The sequence below is a fragment of the Podarcis liolepis genome (genome assembly GCF_965112155.1).
Source record: "Podarcis liolepis genome assembly, chromosome: 3".
NCBI lineage: Eukaryota > Metazoa > Chordata > Lepidosauria > Squamata > Lacertidae > Podarcis > Podarcis liolepis.
The window spans coordinates 6,191,023-6,217,228 of record NC_139557.1 but is presented as its reverse complement, the minus strand read 5'-3'; the positions used below and the strand labels follow the sequence as shown (position 1 = coordinate 6,217,228).

The 26,206-nt window shown below is 43.1% G+C and overlaps 2 protein-coding genes and 2 long non-coding RNA genes across 5 annotated transcripts in view; 2 read left to right on the top strand and 2 right to left on the bottom strand.

Annotated features, from left to right (window-relative positions):
* Positions 1-4,996, top strand: part of WDFY2 (WD repeat and FYVE domain containing 2) — a 42,503-nt gene extending 37,507 nt beyond the window's left edge. The window contains exons 9-12 of the mRNA XM_083495264.1: positions 1,258-1,359; positions 2,481-2,611; positions 2,886-2,994; positions 4,008-4,996. Of these exons, the coding sequence (XP_083351390.1) occupies positions 1,258-1,359; positions 2,481-2,611; positions 2,886-2,994; positions 4,008-4,037 (372 nt within the window). The 3' untranslated portion in view covers positions 4,038-4,996. The remainder of the gene's footprint in view (positions 1-1,257; positions 1,360-2,480; positions 2,612-2,885; positions 2,995-4,007) is intronic.
* A 331-nt stretch (positions 4,997-5,327) lies between these two features.
* Positions 5,328-18,729, bottom strand: DHRS12 (dehydrogenase/reductase 12). Its single transcript, XM_083495312.1, has 10 exons — positions 18,484-18,729; positions 17,564-17,697; positions 14,699-14,781; positions 13,405-13,497; positions 12,691-12,772; positions 10,679-10,740; positions 8,232-8,336; positions 7,342-7,432; positions 6,610-6,747; positions 5,328-6,273 (listed from the first exon to the last, which is right to left on the bottom strand). The coding sequence occupies exons 1-10, from the start codon at positions 18,537-18,539 to the stop codon at positions 6,158-6,160; spliced, it is 960 nt and encodes a 319-aa protein (XP_083351438.1). The 5' UTR covers positions 18,540-18,729; the 3' UTR covers positions 5,328-6,157.
* A 21-nt stretch (positions 18,730-18,750) lies between these two features.
* On the bottom strand, positions 18,751-21,913 carry LOC310703214. The gene is made up of 3 exons (XR_014524000.1): positions 21,659-21,913; positions 19,419-19,607; positions 18,751-18,836 (listed from the first exon to the last, which is right to left on the bottom strand). It is a non-coding gene; the product is annotated as an uncharacterized lncRNA (long non-coding RNA).
* LOC310703210 lies at positions 20,867-24,803 on the top strand. 2 transcript variants are annotated; one of them, XR_014523995.1, is made up of 2 exons: positions 20,867-21,621; positions 22,483-24,803. It is a non-coding gene; the product is annotated as an uncharacterized lncRNA (long non-coding RNA). The 2 variants fall into 2 exon arrangements; XR_014523996.1 differs by lacking the exon at positions 20,867-21,621 and adding an exon at positions 21,906-22,060.
* Positions 24,804-26,206: the final 1,403 nt, after the last annotated feature.

The following is a 26,206-nucleotide window of genomic DNA, read 5'->3' as shown; positions in this document are numbered from 1 at the left end:
AGCAGGATTCTTTTAGCCTTCCTTAAAACACTGATAGTCAGCTTGAAATGGGCTTACAGATGGGTCAGGCTGTCAGCAAGCAAAGATTCCGATGTAAAAGACCAGCTATTCTGCACAGATGTGTTGAACCAGGGCACGGGGAGCTGGTCCAGTTTGTATCCAAATATAAGGTATTTTCCTTTTAGGCAGTAGACGGAGGAAAGCAGTATCTCTGTATACTCTCTCGTTTCATGCTCAGACTGACCAAATGGAGTAGTAGTATTGTGGCCAGTGGCCTCATCCCTGACCCCAAGCAGGTCACGCAAAAGGGCAGAATGGGTCCTAACATCTATATGCATGACCGGGAACTTTGACATGTGCTGGTTTCCCAATGTGCACAAGTGAGACCCTGTACACATGTACACATGCGGCCCATTCTTATTGCCAGCTGAACATGCAGGGACTGGGTCAGCTAATGAGGTGGCCCTCCCTCTCTGCATTCAGTGTGAAAATGAAATGAAGGCGAGAATGGGGCTTAGGATTTCAAAGGGTTTCTTTTTGTTGGCACTCTGTCTGTGGCGAGATTTGATGCCCTTAACCAGATTTAAGTTTATTAAAAGTGGCCTTTTGTGAAGCTGAGTGTGTCTCACTCTGATGGGAAACCGCTTTTCAGGATCAGGAACTCTGAGATTTGCTTATAATTAAATGCATTTAATTCAGCCACACCACTCTCAACTCGGGTGAGACTATATATTATCCTGGCAAAAGAGATGTTTGCTGGTTAAGAGTAATGTGTGGGGTAAAAAGTCACTTGACAGAAGAGAAATTACAGGTTGGAAAGGAAATGCTTAATGCTACCAGCCCTTCGCCAAGCCAGTTTTTCTCTTGTTAGCTTATGTTCTGTTCTCAGAGCATGCTGGGGGAAGGTTTCATGGAGAAATGGACAAGGAATGCAAAGCATTAAAATATCCTTTCCTGCCCACTAGTGCTCCCCTGTCATTAGTAATCACAGTGTTGGGAAACCATGTTTGCCCTGTAACGTCTTTCCTATCAGGCCGTGCAGGTAAACTCTGCAAAATAAGAAAATATGTATAAAATTTGCTAACTTGCATGAAGTACTTTAATGTGGAATTTCTTGCCTGCACAGTAGAAGCAACCCCATAGTGGAGTGTTAGCCTGGACGTCGTAAGAGGCCCTAATCCTGTTACAGTTTTGATCTGTATATAGAATCCTCTTGCCGCTGGACTTGATGCTTTTTCCATTTCATTCTTGCATTAGACGCCTGAATGGCTGGATAGCGACTCTTGTCAAAAGTGTGATCAGCCGTTCTTCTGGAACTTCAAACAAATGTGGGATTGCAAGAAAATAGGCCTTAGACAGGTATGTGGTATGCTGCTCCTTAAATAATTGAAGGCACACTCCTGTTTTCACTTGATCAGTCTCCTGTCTACATTAAATGGTGAACTCATTCACCTAATGTGGATCCTTATATAGCCCAAACAGCCAAGAAGAGAGCATCACTAGGCTTGAGTGAAATCCAAGGTTTGCAAAAAGAAGCCGATGGAAATGAATCTGTACAAATTAGTTAAAATGGAACTGGTGTAGATGAGGACCTTTCCCACTGAAATAATTAATATTTTCAAACCCAGGTGTTTGTGGTGGATTTCTCAGTTCCTCCATGTTAGGGCCAGCCCAAGACATATTGGCACCTAAGGTGAACCACAAAATGGTGCCCCTCTTCCCTGGTGGATTAAGATCTTCATTGGGATCTGCTGCCGCTGTGGATCCTGAGTTGGTTGCCTCGCTTTGCCTCATGGGTGGGCCCTTCTCCCTGTACATAAAATGTGGATGTCATCAAGAAGGGGGTATCAGGGGGATCATAGAATACCTTGCGCTTTGAAGGGCTTTGCTCAGCTGTGTGGGGAGCTGCTGGGGAGAGGTGAAATCATCCATTGTTCAAACTTAAACACACGTTTTATTTGCCTTCTGCTCATGTTACTTAGCATGCAAGCCTGTAGGTAAACTTATTATCAATATATTATTACCACCAATAATGAGTTGTTTGTTAGGGTTGAAGCATTCAAATAAATGAGAAGGCTGCAGTTGTAAGTCAAATGCGATTGTCATAATTGGAAGGTTTTGGGAACTGTTTTGCCATAGATTTTCATTTTGCTGGCTTTCGAGGCCACTTGATCCTATGTTGAGATAGGATTACAGTCTAGGGGGGGAAAGTGTTTTTTTTTAAGGCAGGCAATGTCTCTTACAGAAATCGTGGCTTTATGTTATGAAATGCTGGTCTAGATAAGAGTTGGAGCTATAAACAATTTCACCTTTTTCCTCCTCTCCAGAATAGGTTGCTAATTCTTGATCCGGATTGACAAATCTTACAAAATACCCTTGTAACTCCCTTTTGTAGGATAAGCTATAACATGTAAACAAATACGTCTGGCCTTGTTCTTTCATCTCGTCCAAGTGGTGCTTCGCTGTGTTTTTAATTTCAGCATCACTGCCGGAAGTGCGGGAAAGCAGTATGTGGCAAGTGCAGTTCAAAGCGCTCTTCCATTCCACTGATGGGGTTCGAATTTGATGTGAGAGTCTGTGATAGTTGTTACGAATCAATAACAGATGAGGAGTAAGTAGCAACCCCTGGTCCTCTCCCCTCCTTCCTTGTTGTCTACCTATCCTGCCTTCTACCCATCCATGACAAAACATTCCAGTTTCTGTGGGAAACTGATATTGCAACAGACGAAATGTTGGAAATTCTCTTCTCCAAGCCTTAAGAATTATGTGTCCATAGTGATGCTCCCTCAGAGCAACGCAGACATGAAAAATCAACTTACTAATAGATTCCACCACCCTTTCTAAAGCAGAGCTTCTGCTTCACTCATTGTTTGCTCTTCCCTCAGGCGTGCTCCCACAGCCACTTTCCATGACAGCAAACACAATGTCGTCCATGTACACTTTGATGCAACACGAGGGTGGCTCCTGACATCTGGGACAGACAAAGTTATTAAGGTAAGTATTGCCTGGTGGGATTTATAGGTATGCCCCCTAGATCACAAGGCAGAGTTACCTTTTTTTTGCTATTTATAATTTCAAGGGCCCTGTGACAGGTCAGAGCTCACCCACTGAGCTTCATGACTGAGTTGGGGATTTTTCAACCCTGATCTCCTGGTTCCTAGTACAACACTAACCACTATACCACACTGGCTTCTTACAGTACTTCTGCTATGGGTCAGCTATTTAAATTAAGTAAAAGCAAAGGGACCCCTGACCGTTAAGTCCAGTCGCGGATGACCCTGGGGTTGCGGCACTCATCTTGCTTTATTGGCTGAGGGAGCCGATGTTTGTCCGCAGACAGTTTTTCTGGGTCATTTGGCCAGCATGACAACTAAGCTGCTTCTGGCAAAACCAGAGCAGCGCACGGAAACACCTTCCTGCCAGAGCAGTACCTATTTATCTACTTGAACTTTGACGTGCTTTCGAACTGCTAGGTTGGCAGCAGCAGGGACCGAGCAACGGGAGCTCACCCTGTCGTGGGGCGACCTTCTGATCGGTAAGCCCTATGCTCTGTGGTTTAGACCACAGCGCCACCCACGTCCCTAAATTAAGTAGTTAAATACATATGGGGAAAGTAAAATGTCACTTAGAGAAAGATCTTTTATTTTCCTTGAAGTTTGAGTTTGTTTTATTCTGGATTGCTTTACTTGATGTTTTAATGTGAGATTTTTATTCAAAATATAAAATGGTATAAAAATGAAATGAGTAATTCCATTTCGGGGGAAATGGTGCCTAGACATTCCGTTGTGGTGACTACAGCCTAGGTTTAAGGTGGCATTTGGCAATTAGCTTGTATATCTGAGTTTCTATCACTTTTGTGAAGAGGCCATGCCACCCTACTTTAGGTTTATCTGTCCCTCATTGGGAGGGACTTATTAGACTGTCGACTTATTAGAACTATCCACAAATAATTCAGTAAATCACACCTGAATCTCTTCTCACTGTCCACATTTGTATCTTTTTAACAGTTGTGGGATATGACACCCGTAGTATCTTGATGCATCGGTGAAGCACAAAGCAGCATTACTGAAGAAGGGATTCTTAATGTACTGCAGAAGATGAAGCAAGCTGTGTGGCGACTGTTAACTTCCGGATGGTTTTTCAAGTGACGTACTAGATCCAGGGTGAACACTTGCACCAAACACTCTACTTCTTTGTTCTCAAAATGCAAGAAATATTTTTTTAAACTTAACAACTATACAATCTGGCTCTGCTCAGCCGTTTGGAACTTGTCTGGGGAGTCTGTGTGCGGTGCAGTTTGTGTTTCATGTTCTCTGTCGACTTGTGCTGTTTGGCATGGAGGAATTCTTGCAAATGTGAGTAGCATTCTGCAATATTAGGTTGGAGAGGCTGAATCTGCTCTTAGGGGCTAAAAGAAAAGCAAAGGATTCCTCTTTCTATCTTTCCCAGCAGAGTCATTGAGCAAGAACCTTAACAGTAAAGGTCGTCTTTGCAACGACTTTCTAGCAAATGGTACTGTGGGTTGTGAGGGGGAGAAAAAGTTAGACAACGTCCAGTCTTTTTCATTGCATAGCCAAGAGAAATGCTTGTTTAGCAACTTCAGAATTTGTTGCTAAACTATTTTTCGGGCTTGACCCATGAGCATAGAAACCAGTTCAAACGGAGGGCTGCATAAAATAGTTTTATGCAATTATCATACCTTGCCAGTGTGGAAATATTCTTGTTTAGCTGGACCAGTGATACCTGAACATTATTTTTTTTAGAAGGCAGGGCTGAGAATTATGCTAGTGTTACTGGGCATGGTTTGAAACTAACTATTCCATTCCTGCCACCTCTGTGGCGGGATGTGTTTTTAAAATTGCTGATAACTGTGATTTGTTTCTAATTCTCAATGTTGCCCCCCCCCTCCCCAAATTAATGTGGTTTAATTGCATATTTTGTTTTGCTGCCTTTTTCAAAAAGTAAATTGCTGAAATAAAAACTTCCTTTCATAGCATCTGGTATAGGAGACTCATCTATTTTATAAACCTCTGCCATTTATTTTAATTTTCTTCCAAACCGAGAAGATCCTCCTACAGGGAAACTTCCACTCACCTTTCTCTGCTGGGATTTTTGAAAGCCGTGCGCAAATATATGTTAACTTCATTCACATCAAGACTGTAAACTAACTTCCAAATGATAGCAAATATATGAGCTACATGAGAAACTATGCAAAGTACTGCCAACTTAAATATGCCTTTTTAAAATATAATTCATACAGATGTCTATATGAACTTAAATGTAGTGCGGTCCGCCCTTCAAAAAAGGATGCCCTGGAACGAACAGAATGCTTTTTCAAACATTAGGTTTTAATTATATTTTTCTTGCAGGAAAACTTCAGAAGTGCAAACCAAAATACAATTTCAAAAACGTTTAGAGTCTAGCAAATTTACAATTCTACAGAGGTTTTTAAGCCGAGGTTGGATGGCCACCTGTCGTGTATAATCTAGTATTCCTGCATTGCAGGGGAGATGGACTAGATGACCCTTGGGGAACCCTTCCAACTCCACAATTCTGTGATTCCAGAAGGTGGGCTGTTTCATACTTGTTGTGGCACAGTGGGCATTGTTGATGCATGATTATTGCATAAAAAGGAATTAGCACCTTGAGAGATTTTTAGAAAATAGATACTGTGCTCCCATTGGAATGTTAATAATACAAGCACTAACCATTAGAGCATCTCATCCCCAAGTATTTGTGATTTTTAAAAGAACAAATGTGAAATGGGTAATAAACAGAAGTTACAGCATGACAAGAAGGAAATGCAAGTAGGCATATAAATAATACTCTGCGCTCCATAATCAAATCTTTTGCAAACTAAAGTATGCCTACAGTTTTCTTGATGGAAACCTAGCCTCAATGAAATTGCAGCCCAAATGCTTTCAGCTTTTTTCCTAGCATCATTCCAGAAACTACAGTTCTAGCTGGAGGAAATTATCAAGATGCAAAGCAATGTCAAAACAGAATCGCTGAATTTTTAACAGCGCCTTTCTTCCTGCCCTATAATAAAGCATGTTATTGGCTTTAACTCACTTGCACACATTATAGCTTTCCAATTGCAGATTGTCAAGAGGTCACTAGTTCAGTACACACTGTTAATGCTTCTAGACTCTAATGATTATCTGGGTTTAAACTTTTGTGAGAGCTCTTCCAGAAACTGCATCAGTTTTGCTTCATCACCCGGTGAAGATTTGGTCTGTGCAAGTGGTAAGTGGGTTGGAACAGGCTGCCGGTCTGGAAACAAAAGGGCAAAATAGGTTATTTCAACAATCAAGAACCTGGGTTCTTGAACCTGCTTTTCTGACCTTCCCATCAGTGAGCTGAAGGGAGGACAGAGGTTGCAGGAATGTAAATGTTCATAAAGTTAGGGTAGCATGACAAAACCAGGTTTCTACAATATATATTTAGTAGGGCGTCGCAGCCAATCCCAGCCCTGTACAGTTTGTATATGAGTTCAATGTGTTCATTTTTCAGGTTTACCCTTGCTTGGTTTATATATATGACTAGGGACAGCTTTTTCTGTCCTTCTCTATTATTATACCGCATTCAGTGATCCATTAACTCCCTTACCTTGGAAGAACTGCCCGCTTGCTTGCTTGCCTGCTTCATGGGAGACTGCAAGCCATACCACCGTGTCTGCCCCCTGGTCCTCTGTCCGCAATCTATTCTTCATTTTCTCGTAGAAATCTGGCATAGATGACCTCACTGCTGCAAGGAGACAGTTGTGATAAGCATATGTAACAGCTTCCCGACAAACACATGTCTACCACTAATTATGCTCTTTGACTGCTACTACCGTAATCTTGGGCTCTGCTACGGCTTCGGTCTACAAAAGGCCCTTGGACATTTCTTCCTACAAACCTTAACACTCCATATAATTTTACGCTACCAGACTCTGTTCCTCCTCACACTACCTAAGCGCTTGGATAACACAGAGCCCTTTGAACACGCTTAATGAAGTGTGCTTGAAGTTCTGCATGGGCACAAGTTACCTGCAAGGTGGCAGGAATTCTCCAAAGCAACTAAACCAAGGATGAGGTGAAAGAAATGCAAAGTTCAAAGAGAAACGGGAACAATAATGGTGTGCCACTTCTCCTTCCGATTTCTCCCATCCCCTTCATATAACAGCAAAAGATACTCTCTGTTTAGCTCTGGGGTGAATGTTGGACTCTTAACTCCTATCAGTCCCAGCCAACAATTGGGAATGATGCAGCTTATAGTCCAGTAACAGCTGGAGGCCCACAGGTGCCCCACTCCCGATTTACCCAAAGAGATTAAATATTTCTACTCGGCAACAAGTACCTGGAGTATCTGCCCAGCCAGGATGCATAGAAGAAAAGTGAACGCTGGGATGTGCTTTAGCCCACTGTTCTGTCATGACCACTTGCTGTCTCTAGGATACGACAAAAGGCATAAAACTGAAAAAAGATCAATAGGCCATTAGTCTGGCATCTTCATATTCAGTATTGACTTACGCAGTGCAGTCATTTCTTCCTTTGGAAGCTCAGCACTGCAGCTAGCCTGTGCCCTGCCTTCTTTGTGTGTGACAACAGGGCAGGTTTCTATTTCTATTCCAGTTTTAGATGAGAGAAGGGCAAAGGAGCTCTCAAGTATAGCCCTCATTGCGCACTCACTACTCATGACACACTCTAGGCCAGAAGAGCACCGCTGAAATCTGGTCTGCTTCAAGCAAAGCAGGAAAAATGAACTACCATTCCAAGAGGGTGATGCAAAGGTAATGACATTTTCTCCTGCCTTCAAGCAAGTGGAGAACGACCACCCACTTGGTACTGTCCAATAAAGTTGTTGTCGTCCCCCCAAAATCTTACACCTGAAACCAGGGTGGAAAAATGCTTTTCAAAAAACAAGTTTCTCTTAAATAATAACTAGATAACATTAAATAATATCTGGACTTTAGAATCTCAAAACTGAACAATGCCTCTATGAGATACAGTGAGTTAAAGGAGCCTTTTCTATGTAAATAAAGACCCAACTTGACAAGTGTATAATAGTCCCAATACCTCAACTGTTATGGGTGCTGGTTGTAAGACAAGACTTTACATAGAATATTTTAAAGAATTATCTATAGAAAGAGCAAGCAAAGTACATAAAATGTATAGTGTGACAAGAATACAGGATTGCAAAGCAGCTATGTAGTCTGTGGCTGTTTGTTCAAGAACGACAGATCTTACCTTATTCTGCGCATAGACCATTGTCCCATCAAATGCCACATTCTCTGACTGCAAGTTTGATACATCTAGTTTCTGAACTAACATTCCTCCTGAGGAGACAGTGATCTGCAAAATAAAATAAGCAAACCAAAGGAACTATGAAATCCTTATCCACAACTAAACTTGTCTTTACATGCAACTTGGATAGATAATCACAATGACAATGGTTCCAGTTACATATAGGTAGCTGTGTTGGTCTGCCATAGTCAAAATAAAAAAATTCCTTCCAGTAGCACCTTAAAGACCAACTAAGTTAGTTCTTGGTATGAGCTTTCGTGTGCATGCACACTTCTTCAGATACACTGAAACAGAAGTTGCCAGATCCTTCTATATAGTGAGAAGGTGGGGAGGGGTATTACTCAGAAGGGTGGTGGGAATGGGAGATTGGCAGATAGCTGAGATGAGCCTGTTGACGACTCTTATTGCAGTCGTTAAGACCTATTGCAGTCGTTAAGAGTCGTCAACAGGCTCATCTCAGCTATCTGCCAATCTCCCATTCCCACCACCCTCCTGAGTAATACCCTTCCCCACCTTCTCAGTATATAGAAGGATCTGGCAACTTCTGTTTCAGTGTATCTGAAGAAGTGTGCATGCACACGAAAGCTCATACCAAGAACTAACTTAGTTGGTCTTTAAGGTGCTACTGGAAGGAATTTTTTTATTTTCACAATGACAATGTAAGTTTAGCAGTTCACTTTAAGCATGGGTGGGGAACCTGTGACCCTTTAGATGTTGGATCCCAGCTGCATTCAGCCTCAGCCAGCATGGGATGATGAGACATATAGTCCAACAACATCTAGTGCCACAAGCCCCCCCCCCCCCCAAGGAGTGGCAACTGAATGATGAAATTCACAATCATTCACAATGCTGGCCAACTCCTTTGACAGCCCTGTTGGTTTCTATCTTGCCAACGACCCTTTAAAAGTCACACTGTAAGCGTGGATTAACTACTCAAATCAAACATTCCAAAGGTTCTTACACAAAATGCAACCACAACAATCAGAACAGCCAAATCTCTCTGTCCATATCACTCTTTCCCCTTGGAAACATATACCGTGTTTTTTGCTCCATAAGACGCACCTGACCATAAGACGCACCTAGTTTTTAGAGGAGGAAAACAAGAAAAATATATTCTGAACGAAACAGTGGATGTATGATTTTTGTGGTTCATGCTGTGGCCACAGACATGTGATCCGATGGTGAATTTGGGGTTATCCAATGCAAAAATCCTGAAGATCCATGTGGATCCATGCTTTGTAACCACATTTTTGCACCACTGCAGCCCCAGGAAACAGTGGAGGTGTGATTTTTTTGGCAGGCTGTAGCCATGGACATGCTATGTGATCTGATGGTGAATTTGGGGTGACCCAATGTAAAAATCCTGAGGATCCATGGGCTTTTACCTCCCCCCTCCCAGGCAGCCTCTGCTAGCCTCCCTTCTCTCTCTTCCGATCCCACCAATCAGCTGTTTCCTTTCAACACTCCCTTCCCTCATTTGCCTTAGTGTCTTTTCCTTAGGTGAAGCAGTTTTTTGCTCCTCCTTTTCTTCTAATTTCTTTCCTTATTGCTTTAGTCTTCCTCCTTCTCCCCTTTGCAAGTCTGCTGTCTTTACCTCCCCCTCGCAGGCAGCCTCCTTTATCTCTAGCATCCATTATCTCTCTCCCCAATCGGCAAATGATCAGGGGCTTTGTTTCAACACCCGCTTCCCTCTTTCAAAAAAAAGAGCATGATCTGCTTTTTGCCCCTGGGCAATTCAGCTCCAGGGACCACACATTCACTCTGTAAGACGCACAGACATTTCCCCTTTTTAGGAAGAAAAAAGTGCATCTTATGGTGCGAAAAATATGGTGCCTGAACCTTTTATACACCGCTGTTGGAAATAATTCATTTGTAAACTGGAATGGTAATTCTTTTAAACACTCAGTGGCTTCTGACACAACGGAAAACATTGCTTCCCACTCAGGAGGGCAAACACTAATATAAAGGAGGCAATTAAACTGCTTCGCTTGAACCAAACATTTTGGATTGTGGAAATAAAAGTGTTTCAGTGAAGCATGAAGGTACACATTAGCACCATGGCACCTCAACATTTGTGCCAGCATATGCAATGGTTTGTCATGGTATTGAGTCAGACGTTAGTTTGTTCCCTAATTAAGATGCTATTAGCTGCAATGGGCCTCACCGTCCTCCTGTCCCTGGGTGGGTTGCCAAAGACTACAGAACATTTCATATCTCTTCCTCTGAAGGCGGAGAGAGTGGTCCGCCTGCAGTGAGGAAAATTACAATTGATAGGGCCCCTTTGCCCAACAGTAGAGCACCTACTTGCCCTAGGAGTTATGAATACGGAGAACAGGAATGACAATGAAAGGGACAGCCAAGTGCCCCCAAACTAAGACATACAAACTTACAACTCTAGGGTCATCTTCTCTTTCCAAGAGAGGTAGAAGGGCTGTTGTTAAAATATATGTACCTAGAAGATAAATAAAAAATGATTAGCATGCATTACCTTCCACAAGTTTATTTGTTGTTGTTTTTTTGTATACTTAATAAAACTTCACTCTCCTTCAGCTGGATGGATTGCTCTACATTTCACAAGGCTTTTAAAGAGAAGTACAGTGGTGCCCCGCAAGACGAATGCCTCGCAAGACGGAAAACCCGCTAGACAAAAGAGTTTTCCGTTTTGGAGGTGCTTCGCAAAACGAATTTTCTATGGGCTTGCTTCGCAAGACGACAATGTCTTGCGAGTTCCTGCGGGTTTTTCCCCCTCCCCCCTTTTTCTAAGCCGCTAAACCGCTTATCAGCTGATCCTATCAGCCGATAAGCCGCTAAAAGCCGCTAATCCGCTAATCCATCAATGGGCTTGCTTCGCAAGACGAAAAAACCACTAGACGAAGAGAATCACAGAACGGATTCTTTTCGTCTTGCGAGGCACCACTGTAAAATGAAGAGCCCCATTGCATCAGGACAAAATCTATCTAGGTCAAGCACTCTATTCTCACTGCAGCAAACCAGATGCCCATGGGAAGACCATGAGCAGGACCTGAGTGCAGTAGCACTCCTTCAGTTAGCAAAGGACACAGCGTTAAAACTCTGTACTTGGACTATGAAGCACCCTGTTATTTGAGAGCACCATTCAAATAATGCACCAAATTAAAAACCTGATATATGATTACTTAAAGGGAAAGGGACCCCTGACTGTTAGGTCCAGTCGCAGATGACTCTGGCGTTGCGGCACTCATCTCGCTTTACTGGCCGAGGGAGCCGGCATACAGCTTCGGGGTCATGTGGCCAGCATGACTAAGCCACTTCTGGTGAACCATAGCAGCGCACGGAACACCGCAGGATGCCGGAGCGGTACCTATTTATCTACTTGCACTTTGATGTGCTTTTAAACTGCTAGGTAGGCAGGAGCAAGAACTGAGCAATGGGAGCTCACCCCGTCATGGGGATTCGAACCACCAACCTTCTGATCAGCAAGCCCAAGGCTCAGTGGTTTAGACCACAGCACCACCCGCATCCCAATATGATTACTTATCCAAGTAGAATTCCATTTCCTATAGCAGGATATTCTGTGTAAAACAGCAGCATACACCTGTTTAACCTGTTAATCTAAATTCCAGAGGTACATTTCACAACCAAGAAACTGAACTGCTCTCACTTAAAGAATTAAACCCAAGACTACCTTCCTTTAGTCTAAACCCACTGCTTCTTGTCTGACCCTCACTAGACAAGGAAGAAAACAATTTGAAATTTATGGCAATCCAATTCAATAGTATGTTATTTCTGTATGCATGTTTCTTCCTCCATGTTGTTGCTTTTTAAAAGAGTGAACTGGATGTTCAATCTACAGTGGTACCTCGGGTTAAGTACTTAATTCGTTCTGGAGGTCTGTTCTTAACCTGAAACTGTTTAGCTAATGGGGTCTCTTGCTGCCGCTGCTGCACGATTTCTGTTCTCATCCTGAAGCAAAGTTCTTAACCTGAAGCACTATTTCTGGGTTAGTGGAGTTTGTAACCTGAAGCGTATGTAACCTGAAGCGTATGTAACCCGAGGTACCACTGTACTTAATTCATTCCAGAGGTCCGTTCTTAACCTGAAACTGTTCTTAACCTGAAGCACCACTTTAGCTAATGGGGTCTGTCGCTGCTGCTGCCGTGCCGCCGGAGCATGATTTCTGTTTTCATCCTGAAGCAAAGTTCTTAACCCGAGATACTATTTCTGGGTTAGCAGAGTCTGTAACCTGAAGCATCTGTAACCTGAAGCGTATGTAACCCAAGGTACCACTCTATATGTGTCAGGAGGCCCTATTAGACAGTATAAACATTAGCCAAGCGTACTCAGGCATCAGAAGAACACTTCAGAAATGCAAAACCTCCACTTCCAGACAACAACAACTTCCCAGGAAAACTGCCCTACATACCCAAAGTATTTGTAGCAAAATTCTTTTCAAGCCCATCTTTCGTTAGTTCTCTTTGGTTTACCATGCAGCCTGCATTGTTGACCTACAAGAAGAAAATATAGTTAAAATATCTATCTGTGCTGTGCCATAGTGGCAGAGCATGCGCTTTGAATATGCAGAAAGTTCTAGGTTAAATTTGGTAGGACTGGAAACAGCTCTCGTCTGGAACCCTGAAGAGCCACTACCAGTCAGTATAGATAACAGAATACTGTATACTGAGCAAGGTGGACCAATGGTTTGAAAGGAATAAGACAGCTTCCCATTTATGGGAGTCAAAGCACTATGCCGCATACAATACTTTCAAGAATGATAAATCTCAACTGTGCTGCGGTAAGCCGCCATATGAAAATGACGCCTCAACAGAAATTTAGAATTTCTGGCTACAGTGCTGGCAGTAAAAAGAATATGACCAAACTGTTTCTTGTTCAAGCAAGTAACTGCTAGTTACTAGGTAGTTTCAATCAGTGTTAGAAACTGAGATGTGAAAGCTAGGAGCTAAATGGCACCTTAAACATAGGTTACGGGCAGCTCCCACAGCTCAGAAACAGCTCGCATTATTGAAATTCCCTGTCGCATAATGCACCTAGAACAATGGGAGTTTCAAACTCTGGTGTCAATGTTTGGCAGCCCACCAAATCCCTAGAGATGGGCTTCACTTTTAAGTTCCCAACTCACCAAGACGTTTAATCTGTGTTCATTCTTGAACCGTTCAGTAAATTCCCAAATTCCTTTGGGGTCAGACATGTCCAGAATATGGATAAAAACATTCTAGGAAAGGAGAAAAGAAGAGTTGTTAACCAAACCAAAAAAAATTCTACAACCAATTCACTAGCTTTCTGCAGCATCACCTGACTCCAAATCTTAAATCCCAAGCACAGCTCAATCACGCCACCACAAGATTGTAAGGGTTCATTTAACATGCTTTAACAACACTACATAATCAGATAGCAGGAACACAATATAGCCACTTAGCCAAGCTGTATCTAAATGGCAAAGAGAATCTTTGAATATTTGTAGTTGACAGAGAAATACAAGCAGCAAAAAATGGAGAACACAACATAGGACTGTTTCATGTGTTGCGTAGGAAGTAACCTGGCAACTTACAGATGCTGCCCACAATGAGATTCATAGCTCCAGAAGCTATTTTTGACTCAAGATTCCATAGAAGGGAGAGGATAGAATGAAAGTCCATTTTTCTGATAATGTAGCTGCTGCTCACTGCAGTGACTACTTATTCCACAAATGCAAGTGCATACAAGGTAATGATGGTACCACTGTCTGAGACTCAGAGGTAAAGATTTTAATCTCACCATCATGCAAAATTCATTGGGGGGAACAGTGACTGCTTAAAGTAGCATAACACTGCTTTAAATTACAGTATAGCACAGATGGATCTAAAGAGGGAGCACATTTTCTTAGTTTTAAGGCAGTTTTAATGCATAATTGACTGTTGCGCATTTGTGGCAATATGTGTCACTCCCTTAGATGTGGCAGCATCTATTTTTTTAAAAAGGATACTAATAATTTCTGGTGATTTTTTTTAATCTTACTTTTAGCTATGCACTAGAAATATCATCTGAGTCAACACATGGAATGAAAAACCTCCATTTAGTTGATCCAGCTGTAACTGTGGTGGAACTTGAATACCAGGTTCCATATTCCCAAAAACAATCATTTTTTATTTCAAATTCCAGGAGTTGAAATACATCCAAACATCCACAGAAACAGGGGCAGGATTTGTAGCACCATTCAGCAGTGGCAAATGCAATCAAACGAAAGAAATGCAACTGGCCAACAGGCGAACTGCTCACAAAAACCTGTAGGGTTGGAAATTACTGAAATAAATGGACCTTAGTCAGTCATTTCCATTAATTTGAATGAATATACTACGAGTATGACTTAGTTGGATGCAACATGTAATCTTTCCAATGAAGAAATAGAAGAAAAAACATCCAAGGCCAACTCTTACCTGATTATCAGTTTCTGTTGTTATTTCTTTCTTAGCTTCCTCAGCTCTGTCTTTGTTTCGGCAAACTAGATGAACTAGTCCCCCTGAAAGAATTCAGAAACTATCAGTGAAAAGGACCATAGAACTATCTGCATGAAAGAAATATTCAAATCAAGTTTCCATATAGCTTCATATCTGACAGAATTTTTAATCTGCGCAAATGCACAGAGAATGCTTTTTATAATTGAGAAGTTTTTGACAAATGGCAAATCTTCAGGCAGCTAAGGGCTGGATTCATCTAATGAGCCCTGCTAGTGGAAGCCTGGCAAGGACTTCTGCTAGCACAATGAGCTTTTCCTCCCCTCTTCTCCCACTCCCAATTGGCTCTTGAGGGCTCAGGATAATCCCCAGAACAGGATAGAAACAGGAGGAGAGGGGGGTCATTCTGCAGGTTATCTGAAATGTTTGTACCGATGGAACAATAGTCACAGTGCTATGCTGAATTCCTCTCAAAGTCCATTAGCTATTTAGATGACAAACTTGAACGGCACCAGGGGCATACCTAGGGGTTGTCCAGGTTGGCCCTCACCTAAGGCACAAGCCTGGGGGTGGGAGGCAAAAATCATACCTCTCCACTCTGGTTCAGCTCCTCTGGCAAGGATGCAACGGATGCAGTGGTGCCAATGTCTCCTTACGAAGAGTGCCTAAGTACGCCTCCGAATAACACACGCTTACAGGGTTGCTCGAAATATTACCAGGTCTATATCCTTGTTCTTACATTCACTGGAAGCGACTGCTAAAATACAGTGCTAGTGGAGCAAGACAAGAAGATAATCTCCTGTCTTTGAACACCTGATCTTGGGGGGACCTGGTTCATATTGGCTCCACCCACCCCTCACTTTTCCCACCCACCCTTTTTTTTAGGAAGAAGACTAATGTGACTGGCCTCCAGACAACTTGACATGCGAGGTTAGGAATAGCAGAGAGAAAGAAAATGTGACACACTACTGCTCCATGCTATTTCAGCACTGGTGGCCATAGAAAAAATGAGAATATTTTGCACACAACACCACCAAGAATGCTTTAAGCAGCTCACTCAGGGTTACTTGGTACTGTGGAGAGCTCTATAGTCTATGTTGCTGTTTATGTAAGCAGCCTCCAGAATCCACACTGGGGCTAACTGGGGCTTTATCCGTATTATAATTCTTACGCTTGTAACAACTGCTATCTCCCTGAGCTTGGTGGCAGTCCTCTGCCACTGTCAAGCAGTTGGTTCACACTATATGTAAAGTAAGATGTAACAAGTAGGGTTGGTTTAGAGGTGCGTAGACCATGCTTATTTAAAGTATATTTTCAGAGCCTAGTAATAATAATAATAATAATAATAATTTCTTATTTATACCCCGCCCATCTGGCTGGGTTTCCCCAGCCACTCTGGGCGGCTTCCAAAAGAATATTAAAATACTGTGATACATCAAACATTAAAAGCTTCCCTAAACAGGGCTGCCTTCAGATGTCTTCTAAAAGTCTGATAGTTGTTGTTCTCTTTGACATCTGGAGGGAGGGCGTTCCACAGGGAGGGCGCCACTACCGAGAAGGCCCTCTGCCTGGTTCCCTGTAACTTGGCTTCTCGCAATGAGGGAACCGCCAGAAGGCCCTCGGTGCTGGACCTCAGTGTCCAGGTAGAACGATGGAGGTGGAGACGCTCCTTCAGGTATACTGGACCGAGGCCGTTTAGGTCTTTAAAGGTCAGCACCAACACTTTGAATTGTGCTTGGAAACGTACTGGGAGCCAATGTAGGTCTTTCAAGACCGGTGTTATATGGTCTCGGCGGCCGTTCCCAGTCACCAGTCTGGCTGCTGCATTCTGGATTAGTTGTAGTTTCCGGGTCACCTTCAAAGGTAGCCCCACATAGAGCGCATTGCAGTAGTCCAAGCGGGAGATAACCAGAGCATGCACCACTCTGGCGAGGCAGTCCGCGGGCAGATAGGGTCTCAGCCTACGTACCAGATGGAGCTGGTACACAGCTGCCCTGGACACGGATTTAACCTGTGCCTCCATGGACAGCTGTGAGTCCAAAATGACTCCCAGGCTGCGCACCTGGTCCTTCAGGGGCACAGTTACCCCATTCAGGACCAGGGAATCCTCCACACCTGCCCGCCTCCTGTCCCCCAGAAATAGTACTTCTGTCTTGTCAGGATTCAATCTCAATCTGTTTGCCGCCATCCATCCTCCAACCGCCTCCAGACACTCTGAGAGCCTAGCTCTCAGAAGGCAAGCAAGCAGGCACACAGATAAAAACCAAGTTCTACGTAATTACAGCAAAGCCACCTGTTTAGCACTCATGACAATGCACTACTCCTTTCGATCCCCAGAGATTGCTACTGTTTTTAAAAGCCTTCCTTGAACAGAAGAACAGATAAACCAAGATGTGGCACTAAAAGGAAAAATGAAAGAAACTGCGGGAGCCAGTCTGCAACATGGGAGAAGGGCCTAGCCAGACTATTCAACTTGATAGATGCTGTGCAAATTGTGAAGTCAGGTGGAAGCCGGGCTCACACCACAGGTGAAGATCTAGCTGTAACCACTCTCTTTAAATATTATGGCTTTCTTCCACCTCTTCCCCACCCAGGTTTCTGCACGCGCGAGGTGCGGAGAGTGCTTCTGCGCATGCGCAAGACACACAGAGCACTTCTGCGCATGTGGCGAAACCCGGAAGTATACACTTCCAGGTTTGCCGCGTTCGTATCCTGAAAAAACGCAACCGGAGACTGATGTACCAAGAGGTACGACTGTACAACTGAGGAGAGAAAATAAGACCTCTTGTTTCGTATAAACTCAGCCTCAGAAATAACCTCAATAGCAGCAGTATTGCTTCAACTTACCTCGTCTGGCTATCTCTTTTGCAGCCGCCTTGCCAATGCCACTATTTCCTCCAGTGACCATGAAATGCCTTCCAGTTACATCTACTTCCAAGTCTTCTGGAACAAAGTGTTTGCTTGCCGATTCATAGCCACTCCTGCAGAAGCCAATGAAAACTTAGGCTTGGGAAAGAATACTTGGGAAGAATTAAACGGGGGGGGGGGGGCATTTTATTGAAAAGTTTTTGAATGTTTTATACGTTTCTAATATTACTCAATTCCTCCCTCTAAAGCTAGACTTTTCACAATGATAAACTAGCAAAAAACAAAAGGTTTGGAATTTTAGCTTTACCAATACGGGCTAACTTTTATTTCTAAGTACCGTATTGGCCCAAATATAAGCCGCACCCTAAAAATTGGAGGGGGGAAAAGATGGCACCACGGCTTCCAACTGAATGCAAAAAAGAAGTTATACAACGCTGTAAAACTGGGGGGGGGGGTGTTAAGAAACCACGGCTGGGACCAGCCTTAGGACTAGCCTAGAACCGAAACCCGAAACCTCGGAACTGCAGGGACAACTTTTAGTTAGGACTATTATTAATAATAATTTATTAATAAGAATTGCAAAGGTGCGCCTCGTTCGCCTTTTAATGCACACCCCCCCCCTCTGCCTCCCTCCGCCAGCACCTCGCGGCGAACTGCCTCCTCGAACCCAACGGGGTTCGCGCGAAGTTGGCGCCCAAGTCCCGCAAAAGGGGGCTCGCGCCGCGCGTGGAAACGCCCCCCCCCCCCGTTACATAAAAGTCCCTAAAGCGTGGGGCGGAGGAGGGGGAATGGGCTCGAATACTGGGGGGGAGCGGGGTGGGGTCCGTTTTCCCTCCCTAAGCCAACGCCGTGGGGCAACGGCCATGGCAGCCCCCGCCTCATCCCGCCCGCTCCCTTACCGGCAGTAATGGCGCAGCCCCTTCACGAACCACACCGAGTTCCTGTACAGGGACATGGCGAGGACGGGGCGAGAGCCGCTCCCTCGCCGTCGCCCGGCTCCTCCGCTTGGCGGGCGACGGAGCTGGACTTGGCCCGCGGCGGCGCTGCGTTAGGCCGCCTCCCGGGCAGGGCCGCCGGCCTAGGGCGGGGCTGTGAGAGGTTATCCTTGTGTAACTCCCATCACACACACACACACACACACACACACACACACACACACACACACACACACACACACAAAATGGCCGCGGTTGTGGTGGGAGTTGTAGTTCCGCGGCACCTGGAGTTCCCCCTCACTTCAAGCCACGCTCCCCTTGTCCTTGATTTTGTTGTTTTTTTTTTATAAAATTTTTTATTAGTTTTACAAACAATTTTATAGACAATACAAACACATAAAGAAACAAACAAGCATGTATAATTTCGTATCCTTTTTTTTCATAAACCTCACTTCTTCGACTCCCCCAAACCTCCCCTTTCTACATCCCAATTTCCAAAATTATTTCAGCAAATCCTAACACTTATTTTTATCAAATTTGTCCCTTATTTATTCTTTTCTTTTACTTAATCTTTTGCAGCTGTAAACCCCTTTTTTCTAAAACCTCAACATTTTAGCATTCATTAATTTTATAATATTTCTTAAGATAAATTTTGAATTTCTTCCAATCTTCATCCGCCGTCTCTTTCCCCTGATCACGGATTCTGCCGGTCATTTCAGCCAGTCCCATATAGTCTATCACCTTCATCTGCCATTCTTCCAGAGTGGGTAGATCTTGAATCTTCCAGTGCTTTGCGATGAGTATTCTTGCTGCTGTTGTAGCGTACATAAAAAAAGTTCTGTCTTTCTTTGGCACCAATTGGCCGACAATGCCCAAGAGAAAGGCCTCTGGTTTCTTACCTTGTCCTTGATTTTGGACTCCTCAGGCAAAAGGCCTTCTTGTGGGAGCAAAACACAAACTTCAGTAATTTCACTGGGTTTCTGGCCAACGGCATAACACATAAGTAACATACGCAACACACCTGGGAGGAAGGTTAAGTCCAATGGAAGCAATCAGTTTTTACTTCTGAGTAGGCCCGTTATATTGCACTGTCAGAGGTAGAATTTAAGAAGTCAAGAGAAAATAATAATAATAATAATAATAATAATAATAATAATAATAATAATAATTTTTTATTTATACCCCGCGCTCCCCAGCCAAGACCAGGCTCAGGGCAGCTAAAAACCAATAATAAAAACAAGTTGATTAAAATACAATTTAAAAGATTAAGATACAACATTAAAACATTAGGGTGCAATCTCTTCATAGGAGGAGAAAGGAAAAGGCACATAAATCACTGTTATGAATGACATCCTTTCCACAGTTATAAATTGTGTCTTTCTATCTACGCGCTGCAACAAAGAAGACCATTTGCTTGTGGAAGTTTAAAGACTTATTAACATGCAACTCCCTCATCCCCTTCTATTGCTTCGACAGGTCCAGAAAAATACCATCTCTTAACTTCTAGGTCCAGCAGTGCATCCCTGTGAGACACAGAACTTAATCTGCAATCCTACATATTTAACCGTTGTAGCAGGAACCCCCCCACCCCAATCATTCAGTCTGTACAAACTTCACACACTCACACTCACACACTACATATGCCACACTTCTGTTATAAATTCATAGAAAAATCAACCATACATCAGATTTGCACTGTTCCATTTTTATTTTACTCCATATGACAAGGACTATCAAAGGGGGGTGGCTTGGTTCTGGTCAGCCATAATCCCTTCACCATCCCAGCACATCTACAGGAGCCCTGCCCAGTTGCTATGTCAACCCTGATGATCCCAGACAGAAGACCATCAAGATCACAAAGAACTTGCATATGGGAGTGGATTCAGCATGGACTGAAACAAAGGACAATGATCAGATCTTCCCTCTGGGGGCAGGATCCTGCCAACTCCCCTTTGTCTCCTGGAAGTGACTCATGGGGAGGGGGGAAAGGAGGAACCAGCCAGGTGACAGGACACTCAGGTTACCACCACAACTCCTCCCTCAACCCCTCCTTTCTGTAATGTATGCATGATGTTTCTGGGGGTGGGCTTGACCTAGAGGATGGGAATTTCAAAAGTTTTTATAAGGTCTTGCACACCATCTTTCTGGGTCTTTCCTCTCTCCTGCAAGTGAGGGGAACACCCTGTTGCAACAGTTCAATAAAGGCCAAGCCTACAGGCTGCTGTTTTGCTCCAAGTTATCCTGGTTGGTGTCTTTGTTTTTGTCCAAGGGAGCCCTCGGATTTTTCCGGTAACACCGTTTAATCCAACGAGGCTTTATTCTGAGTAGACAAGTATGTGTAGGGATTGCGTTTTGCCAGAATAGATTTCATGGGCTGCGCTCCCGAGTGTGGTTAGCACTGCATTAAGTCTATATAAACTAACAAGTTTATGTTGACACAACTACATATTTGGACAGTAGTGGGTTTTATGCCACAGTGACTACACTGCTGCACATGTCTGCTCAGAAGTAAGCCCCAGTGAATTTCATGGGGGAAACAGTATTCCTCACTTCCTTCCCTGCTCCTCCTCAACTTCTACATTTTCTTTTCAAGAATGTGGAATAAGGCAGAAGAGTATTAAGTGGACTAAGATAAGACCTGGGAGACAATGGATCAAATGCCCATGGAGTTCACCGGGTGACCTTGGACCCGGGCAATTCATGATTTCTCAGCCTAACTTACCTCACAGGGTTGTTGTGTGGATAAAATGAGAAAAGAGGAGAACCACAAGTTTCATCTTGAGCTGGAAAGCTGGAGTATAAATGTAATAATAATAATAATAATAATAATAATAATAATAATAACAATAACAATAAAATATCCAGCCTGCTGCCCTTATTTTGAATTGAAAGCCTGTGAGCATGTGTGTGTGTGTAGGAGACTGAGTTTGGAGTTGAAGAAAGAAAATGAGAAGAGAGAAGGGGGTTGGGGAGAAATAAAATATGACTCACATTTGTTTTGCAAAATAATAAAAATCGGCATGGGAAATAAAAGTTGCCTAGTGGATAAAAGAAGGGAAGGCGAACTTACTTAGCCCACTGAATGCAGTTCAGCCATAACAGGTGAGAGATTACAAGCCAAGACAGGCGGAAAACTCACCCTATTCCTGTGACTGCAATTTGTTTTAGCTGGTCTTAATGTTGATTTATTTTTGTTAGATAGTTGTGATCCACCCTAGAACCATAGGCCTTTTGTAGCAGGCAGATAAGCAGAACCGATAACTAGGTGCAGGGGCAACTGTAGAGGAAAAGGCACATAATACATAAAAAAGCTGAGCATGAATTAAAAGCCCTGTACATGAATTTAGCAGAGCCAGAAAGAAGTGTCTGGGATCCTCGCTAGCTTGCTAGGTTGCAGAATCCATTGTGATCCAGGCGTTGCCACGGTGACACCTTCTCCAACTGCCTCTTGTGTCAGTTGGTCCTTGGGTCTAGTGAGAGGCTCTTGTTTAGCTGGTTTCTCTCTGTCTTTCTTGCAAACCAAATGGAGGAAAAATGTACTGTAAGTAGGATTTCATCACAGCTTCGGCACTCTTATAATGATCCATTAAAATCTTAGGCCTTTGCTCCCCAAACAAGGCTGTTATATATATATATTTAAAAATCAAGAATAAGTTATGTGCTTCAGGACAGTCCTTCTGGACATCTTCATGACTCCACCCGCTGATTTATAATAGAGAAGCGACTGGATTCTGCTTAAGCTTTAGGAAAAGGAAAACAGATAAGATAGAAACAGCTTGAAAATGGGCTTTTGGGCTAGTGCAGAAGAATCACTTGATAACTTGATAATAGGCCTCTGGAGAAGGGAATACATTGTCCTCTTGGTCGTGCAGCCATTATTATGAAACTGTGAAGAGTGGGCAGTAGCTGAAGAGGTAACCATGTTGGAAGGGACAATCTAGTCATACTTTCTGTTCATTGGAGGATCTGTAATGCAGGATGCATCTTTTGGATCCCTGACAGAGCCACCTACTACCCTCCGATTAAATACCCACTGCAAAGGAGAACCCACCGTCTCCCAAGGGGTGCTCTTTCACTATGAAACTCTTGGGAGGTTTGGCCAATAGCCAACCAAGCAACAGTTGATTTAAGTCCCACCTTCTGGAATAACAGACCTTCAGGTATTTGATTACTCCCCTTAAAACATCCCTTCTCCAAGCAAACTCACATCTTTCAATGAGATGATGAGAGATGTCTGTTAATATCCAGAGGGTGCCACCCTGGCTACAATATCCAGGCACTCTCTTCACAAGATACACATTATGTTGTACCCAGAATGGTGAATTCATCTTGAGCTTTGAGCAGTGAATGGCCCCAGACCAATCTAGTGAGGTAGATCAGGAGAGAACTACCTGTGAGCCCCATTTCTCATATTTTTCTCTTTCTTTTCTAGGCTTTCGAGACTTAGGAAGGTTTTGTCCCGCTTAGGGAGAAGGAACAAGTTCTCACCTCTCCCAGAGACCTCCCCCTCCGCCTCTGGGGGATTCAAAATATCTTTGCCCACTAAGTACATAACTCTTAATCATGCATATTTTTCTCATTCTTTTCTAGGCTTGCAGGACTCAAGAAGGTTTTGTCCCGCTTGGGTAGAAGGAACAAGTTCTCACCTCTCCCAGAGACCTCCCCCTCTGCCTCTGGGGGATTCAAAATATCTTTGCCCACTAAGTACAGAACTCTTCAGCATGCAGATGTTGCTTCCATAGTCATACTAGTCCTTAGGGTACTTGGGAAAGGTATCTCTGCAACTGTCTGAGGCCTATTTTGAGCTTCAAGCAATATAAATATATCTTTGGCAACCATGGATGCATGGCTTTCCTTCTGAACCCCTCACTCCAGCTGTATTTCTACCTGCAGACAGGCTGCTGTCAGTGTCAGTAAAAGAGGGCAAGCCCAGAAACTTATTTTTGGGCAAAGAAAACAGGGGGGGGGGCATTTACCACGCTGAGCTCATTGGAGAAGGGTAGGATAGAAAGAACAATATCTTTCTCCAAACCATTTCCGAAGTGGTACGAAGCAGTTAACCTTCTCTTCTCTTCCATTCAAATGACATTGATTGAAGATCTTGAGGTCAAGGAGTAACCATGGAGGTCCTTCCTCAGCAGATGCCTACTATCTTCAACATCTCAGCCTCTTGCTTACCTGCCAATGAGGTCTCTTTCCACATAATCAGAGGTGCCATTGTTAGCGACTTGCCCTGGTCAGCTGTTATCCGTTGCCTGTCTATCAATGCTGTCTGGTACTGGTGCAGTGCCCAGGACAACGTGCCAAGGTGCCCAGCTGCGAAGAATGGCAATCTCTAGAAATTTCCACACTTCCCGCAGCTCTTTCTGGAATTTTAATGTTCAAACTCTTTGCCAACGGGGAAAATGTCTATTTTCAATCTTCCTTTGAGACACTAAAAAGCTGAAGAGTGATCCATACACCTGGCATCTCTAAGGAAACAGATATACGGGACTACAGGTACAATTCGAATGGGACAAATGTTGACATCAGTGTTTAATGGAGGAAACCCTCACTCATAAATTGTCTCCCCATCACATGAGCCTGTCCTCACTGGCGCTGCTGCTAAGATCACTCCAGCCTTGCAGAATACTGTAAAATCAGGCTCAAGGGGGGGGGGGATTTTTTTCTTGCTGCCTTTTTAACAGATTGTGTTGTAGTTCTTAAGATTTTGAGATTCTTGGATTTTTTTGATCTTCACAAGAGGAATATTTTTGGCTTGCATTTTGGTTGTAAGGCTAAGATCTGTTTCTTCTGCTTTGTTGACACTTTTTTTTTTTTTAAGCAGACAACCAGGTAGTTCTAGTAGATGCAGCCTGGAGTTTTGGAAAAAGCAATCCTATTTTGTAGCATTGTGATACAGCTATCTAAAACTTTGATTTTAGCATTTTGGTATAAACTTCTTAGGTTTTTCATATTTTTAGTAGTATAAAAATATTGATAATAAATATGACTTGATATTAAAAATGGAAAGCCTGTCCAGGTGATATTTTGGCCCTAGTTTTATCCAAAGGGGGTGGGATGGAGAATAGGCCTCATGCTTACAGGGTCACTCCCTGGTGCTCAGGGATGGAATGTTAGAGGGAAGGAGACACAAACCTTTCTGGGATTTGCTTCCACCACTTGATGCTTTATCGTGTTCTGATGTTTTATCGTGCTTTCAATATTCTGTTGGGAGCCGCCCAGAGTGGCTAGGGAAACCCAGCCAGATGGGTGGGGTATAAATAAATCATCATCATCATCATCATCATCATCAAGCTCCATGTTGCTTTAGTTGATGTGCATGCAACTGCCTCTAGCCGTGCACTGAAGCAAGCAAATATAAATCTTTCATTGTTGGGACTCTGAAGTCCAATGCAAGGCTTGCAAAACACACTGCATGGTGAAAAACAGTGAAATGGCCACTTTTGGTGGGCCAAATTTGGTCTCTGAGCCAGAGCCCACCCATAACTATTTCTCCCTGCTGCACTGGTGGACCATTTAGCATAGCTTTCACAGGATTTCCCTGTGAAAGTGCTTTTATTTTGCCATTTTTTCCATACCTGACTTTTGCTGAAGCTAGAGCATCAAAATAAATAACCCCACTTTGGGGGGAAACAAGAGACTTAAAAATTATTTTCAAGGTATGTTTACGCTTGTTTATGCATATGCCACAAGCTTTACAGTAGGGAACTTTTCAATATGAAAATAACACTCTATGAAAATTGGCAAGAATTACTTTATTATACAAAGCCATTGCTAGCGTTCTGAAACACAAAGTAGTTCGTATGTACGTATTGTAAATAAATTGCAATATAACTCATTACATTTAAAAACACACACAAATGTATAATCACAAAATTAAAGCAGGGATATGTCTAAGAAATACTGTATGGAATTTGAAATGAACTTAATCCATCTCTACTTCACAACATTTCCTTCCACGTGTTCTAGTGTTTCTCTATATATTTTGAAGAAGTAGAACTATTAATGGAATGGGAGGGCTTAAATTATTTTCTTCTTGTTTCAAAATAAAAACGATTGTATTACACAAATGGGGAGGCATCTGGATAATGGACAACTTCTAAAAAGCATTTTTAAGACTATTCCTCAATTATCTTGTAATCCCTGATTACAAATTGTTTAATTCTCTTCTTCTATTGCATTCTATTGTTCCTGGTCTCAATATCGAGCTAAGGCAGAGGCTCAAGTGGCTGGCTGCCTCAGATGCAGTATCCATATCCAGAACTTTTCTTTCCCCCTGTTATGTACTGAGTTGAATAGGATCCAAACTGCAGCAGTCTGATTGGTCCTAGAACAATAGGATCCAAAATGCAGCAGTCTGATTGGTCCTAGAACAATAGGATTCAGAATGCAGCAGTCTGATTGGTCCTAGAACAATGCAGCAGTATGATTGGTTGGCAGGAACCACCCAATCATGCTCCAGATAGAAGTGAATCCACAACCTGATTGGCTTACAGTAGAATTACGGAATTAGCCAATCATGTGCAGCCCATTGTGTAAATAATGTATATAAAGCAGATACTTTGAGGGGACATTCATTCATTCCTCCTCACCACTATGAGCTGAATAAAGAGCATGAAATCACTTTGCGACTCTGAGTATATTTCACCCCCCTAACCGTTTAAATAATTGTGGAGTGCACACT

Bases quoted from the DNA above. Each gene is read 5' to 3' on its own strand.
- DHRS12 (XM_083495312.1), bottom strand. From the start codon at position 18,539: ATGTCCCTGTACAGGAACTCGGTGTGGTTCGTGAAGGGGCTGCGCCAT. The intron at 17,698-18,483 runs GTAAGGGAGCGG...TGGCTTCTGCAG, and splicing joins GGGCTGCGCCATTACTGCCG to GAGTGGCTATGAATCGGCAA. The intron at 14,782-17,563 runs GTAAGTTGAAGC...GAATTCTTTCAG, and splicing joins AAAAGAGATAGCCAGACGAG to GGGGACTAGTTCATCTAGTT.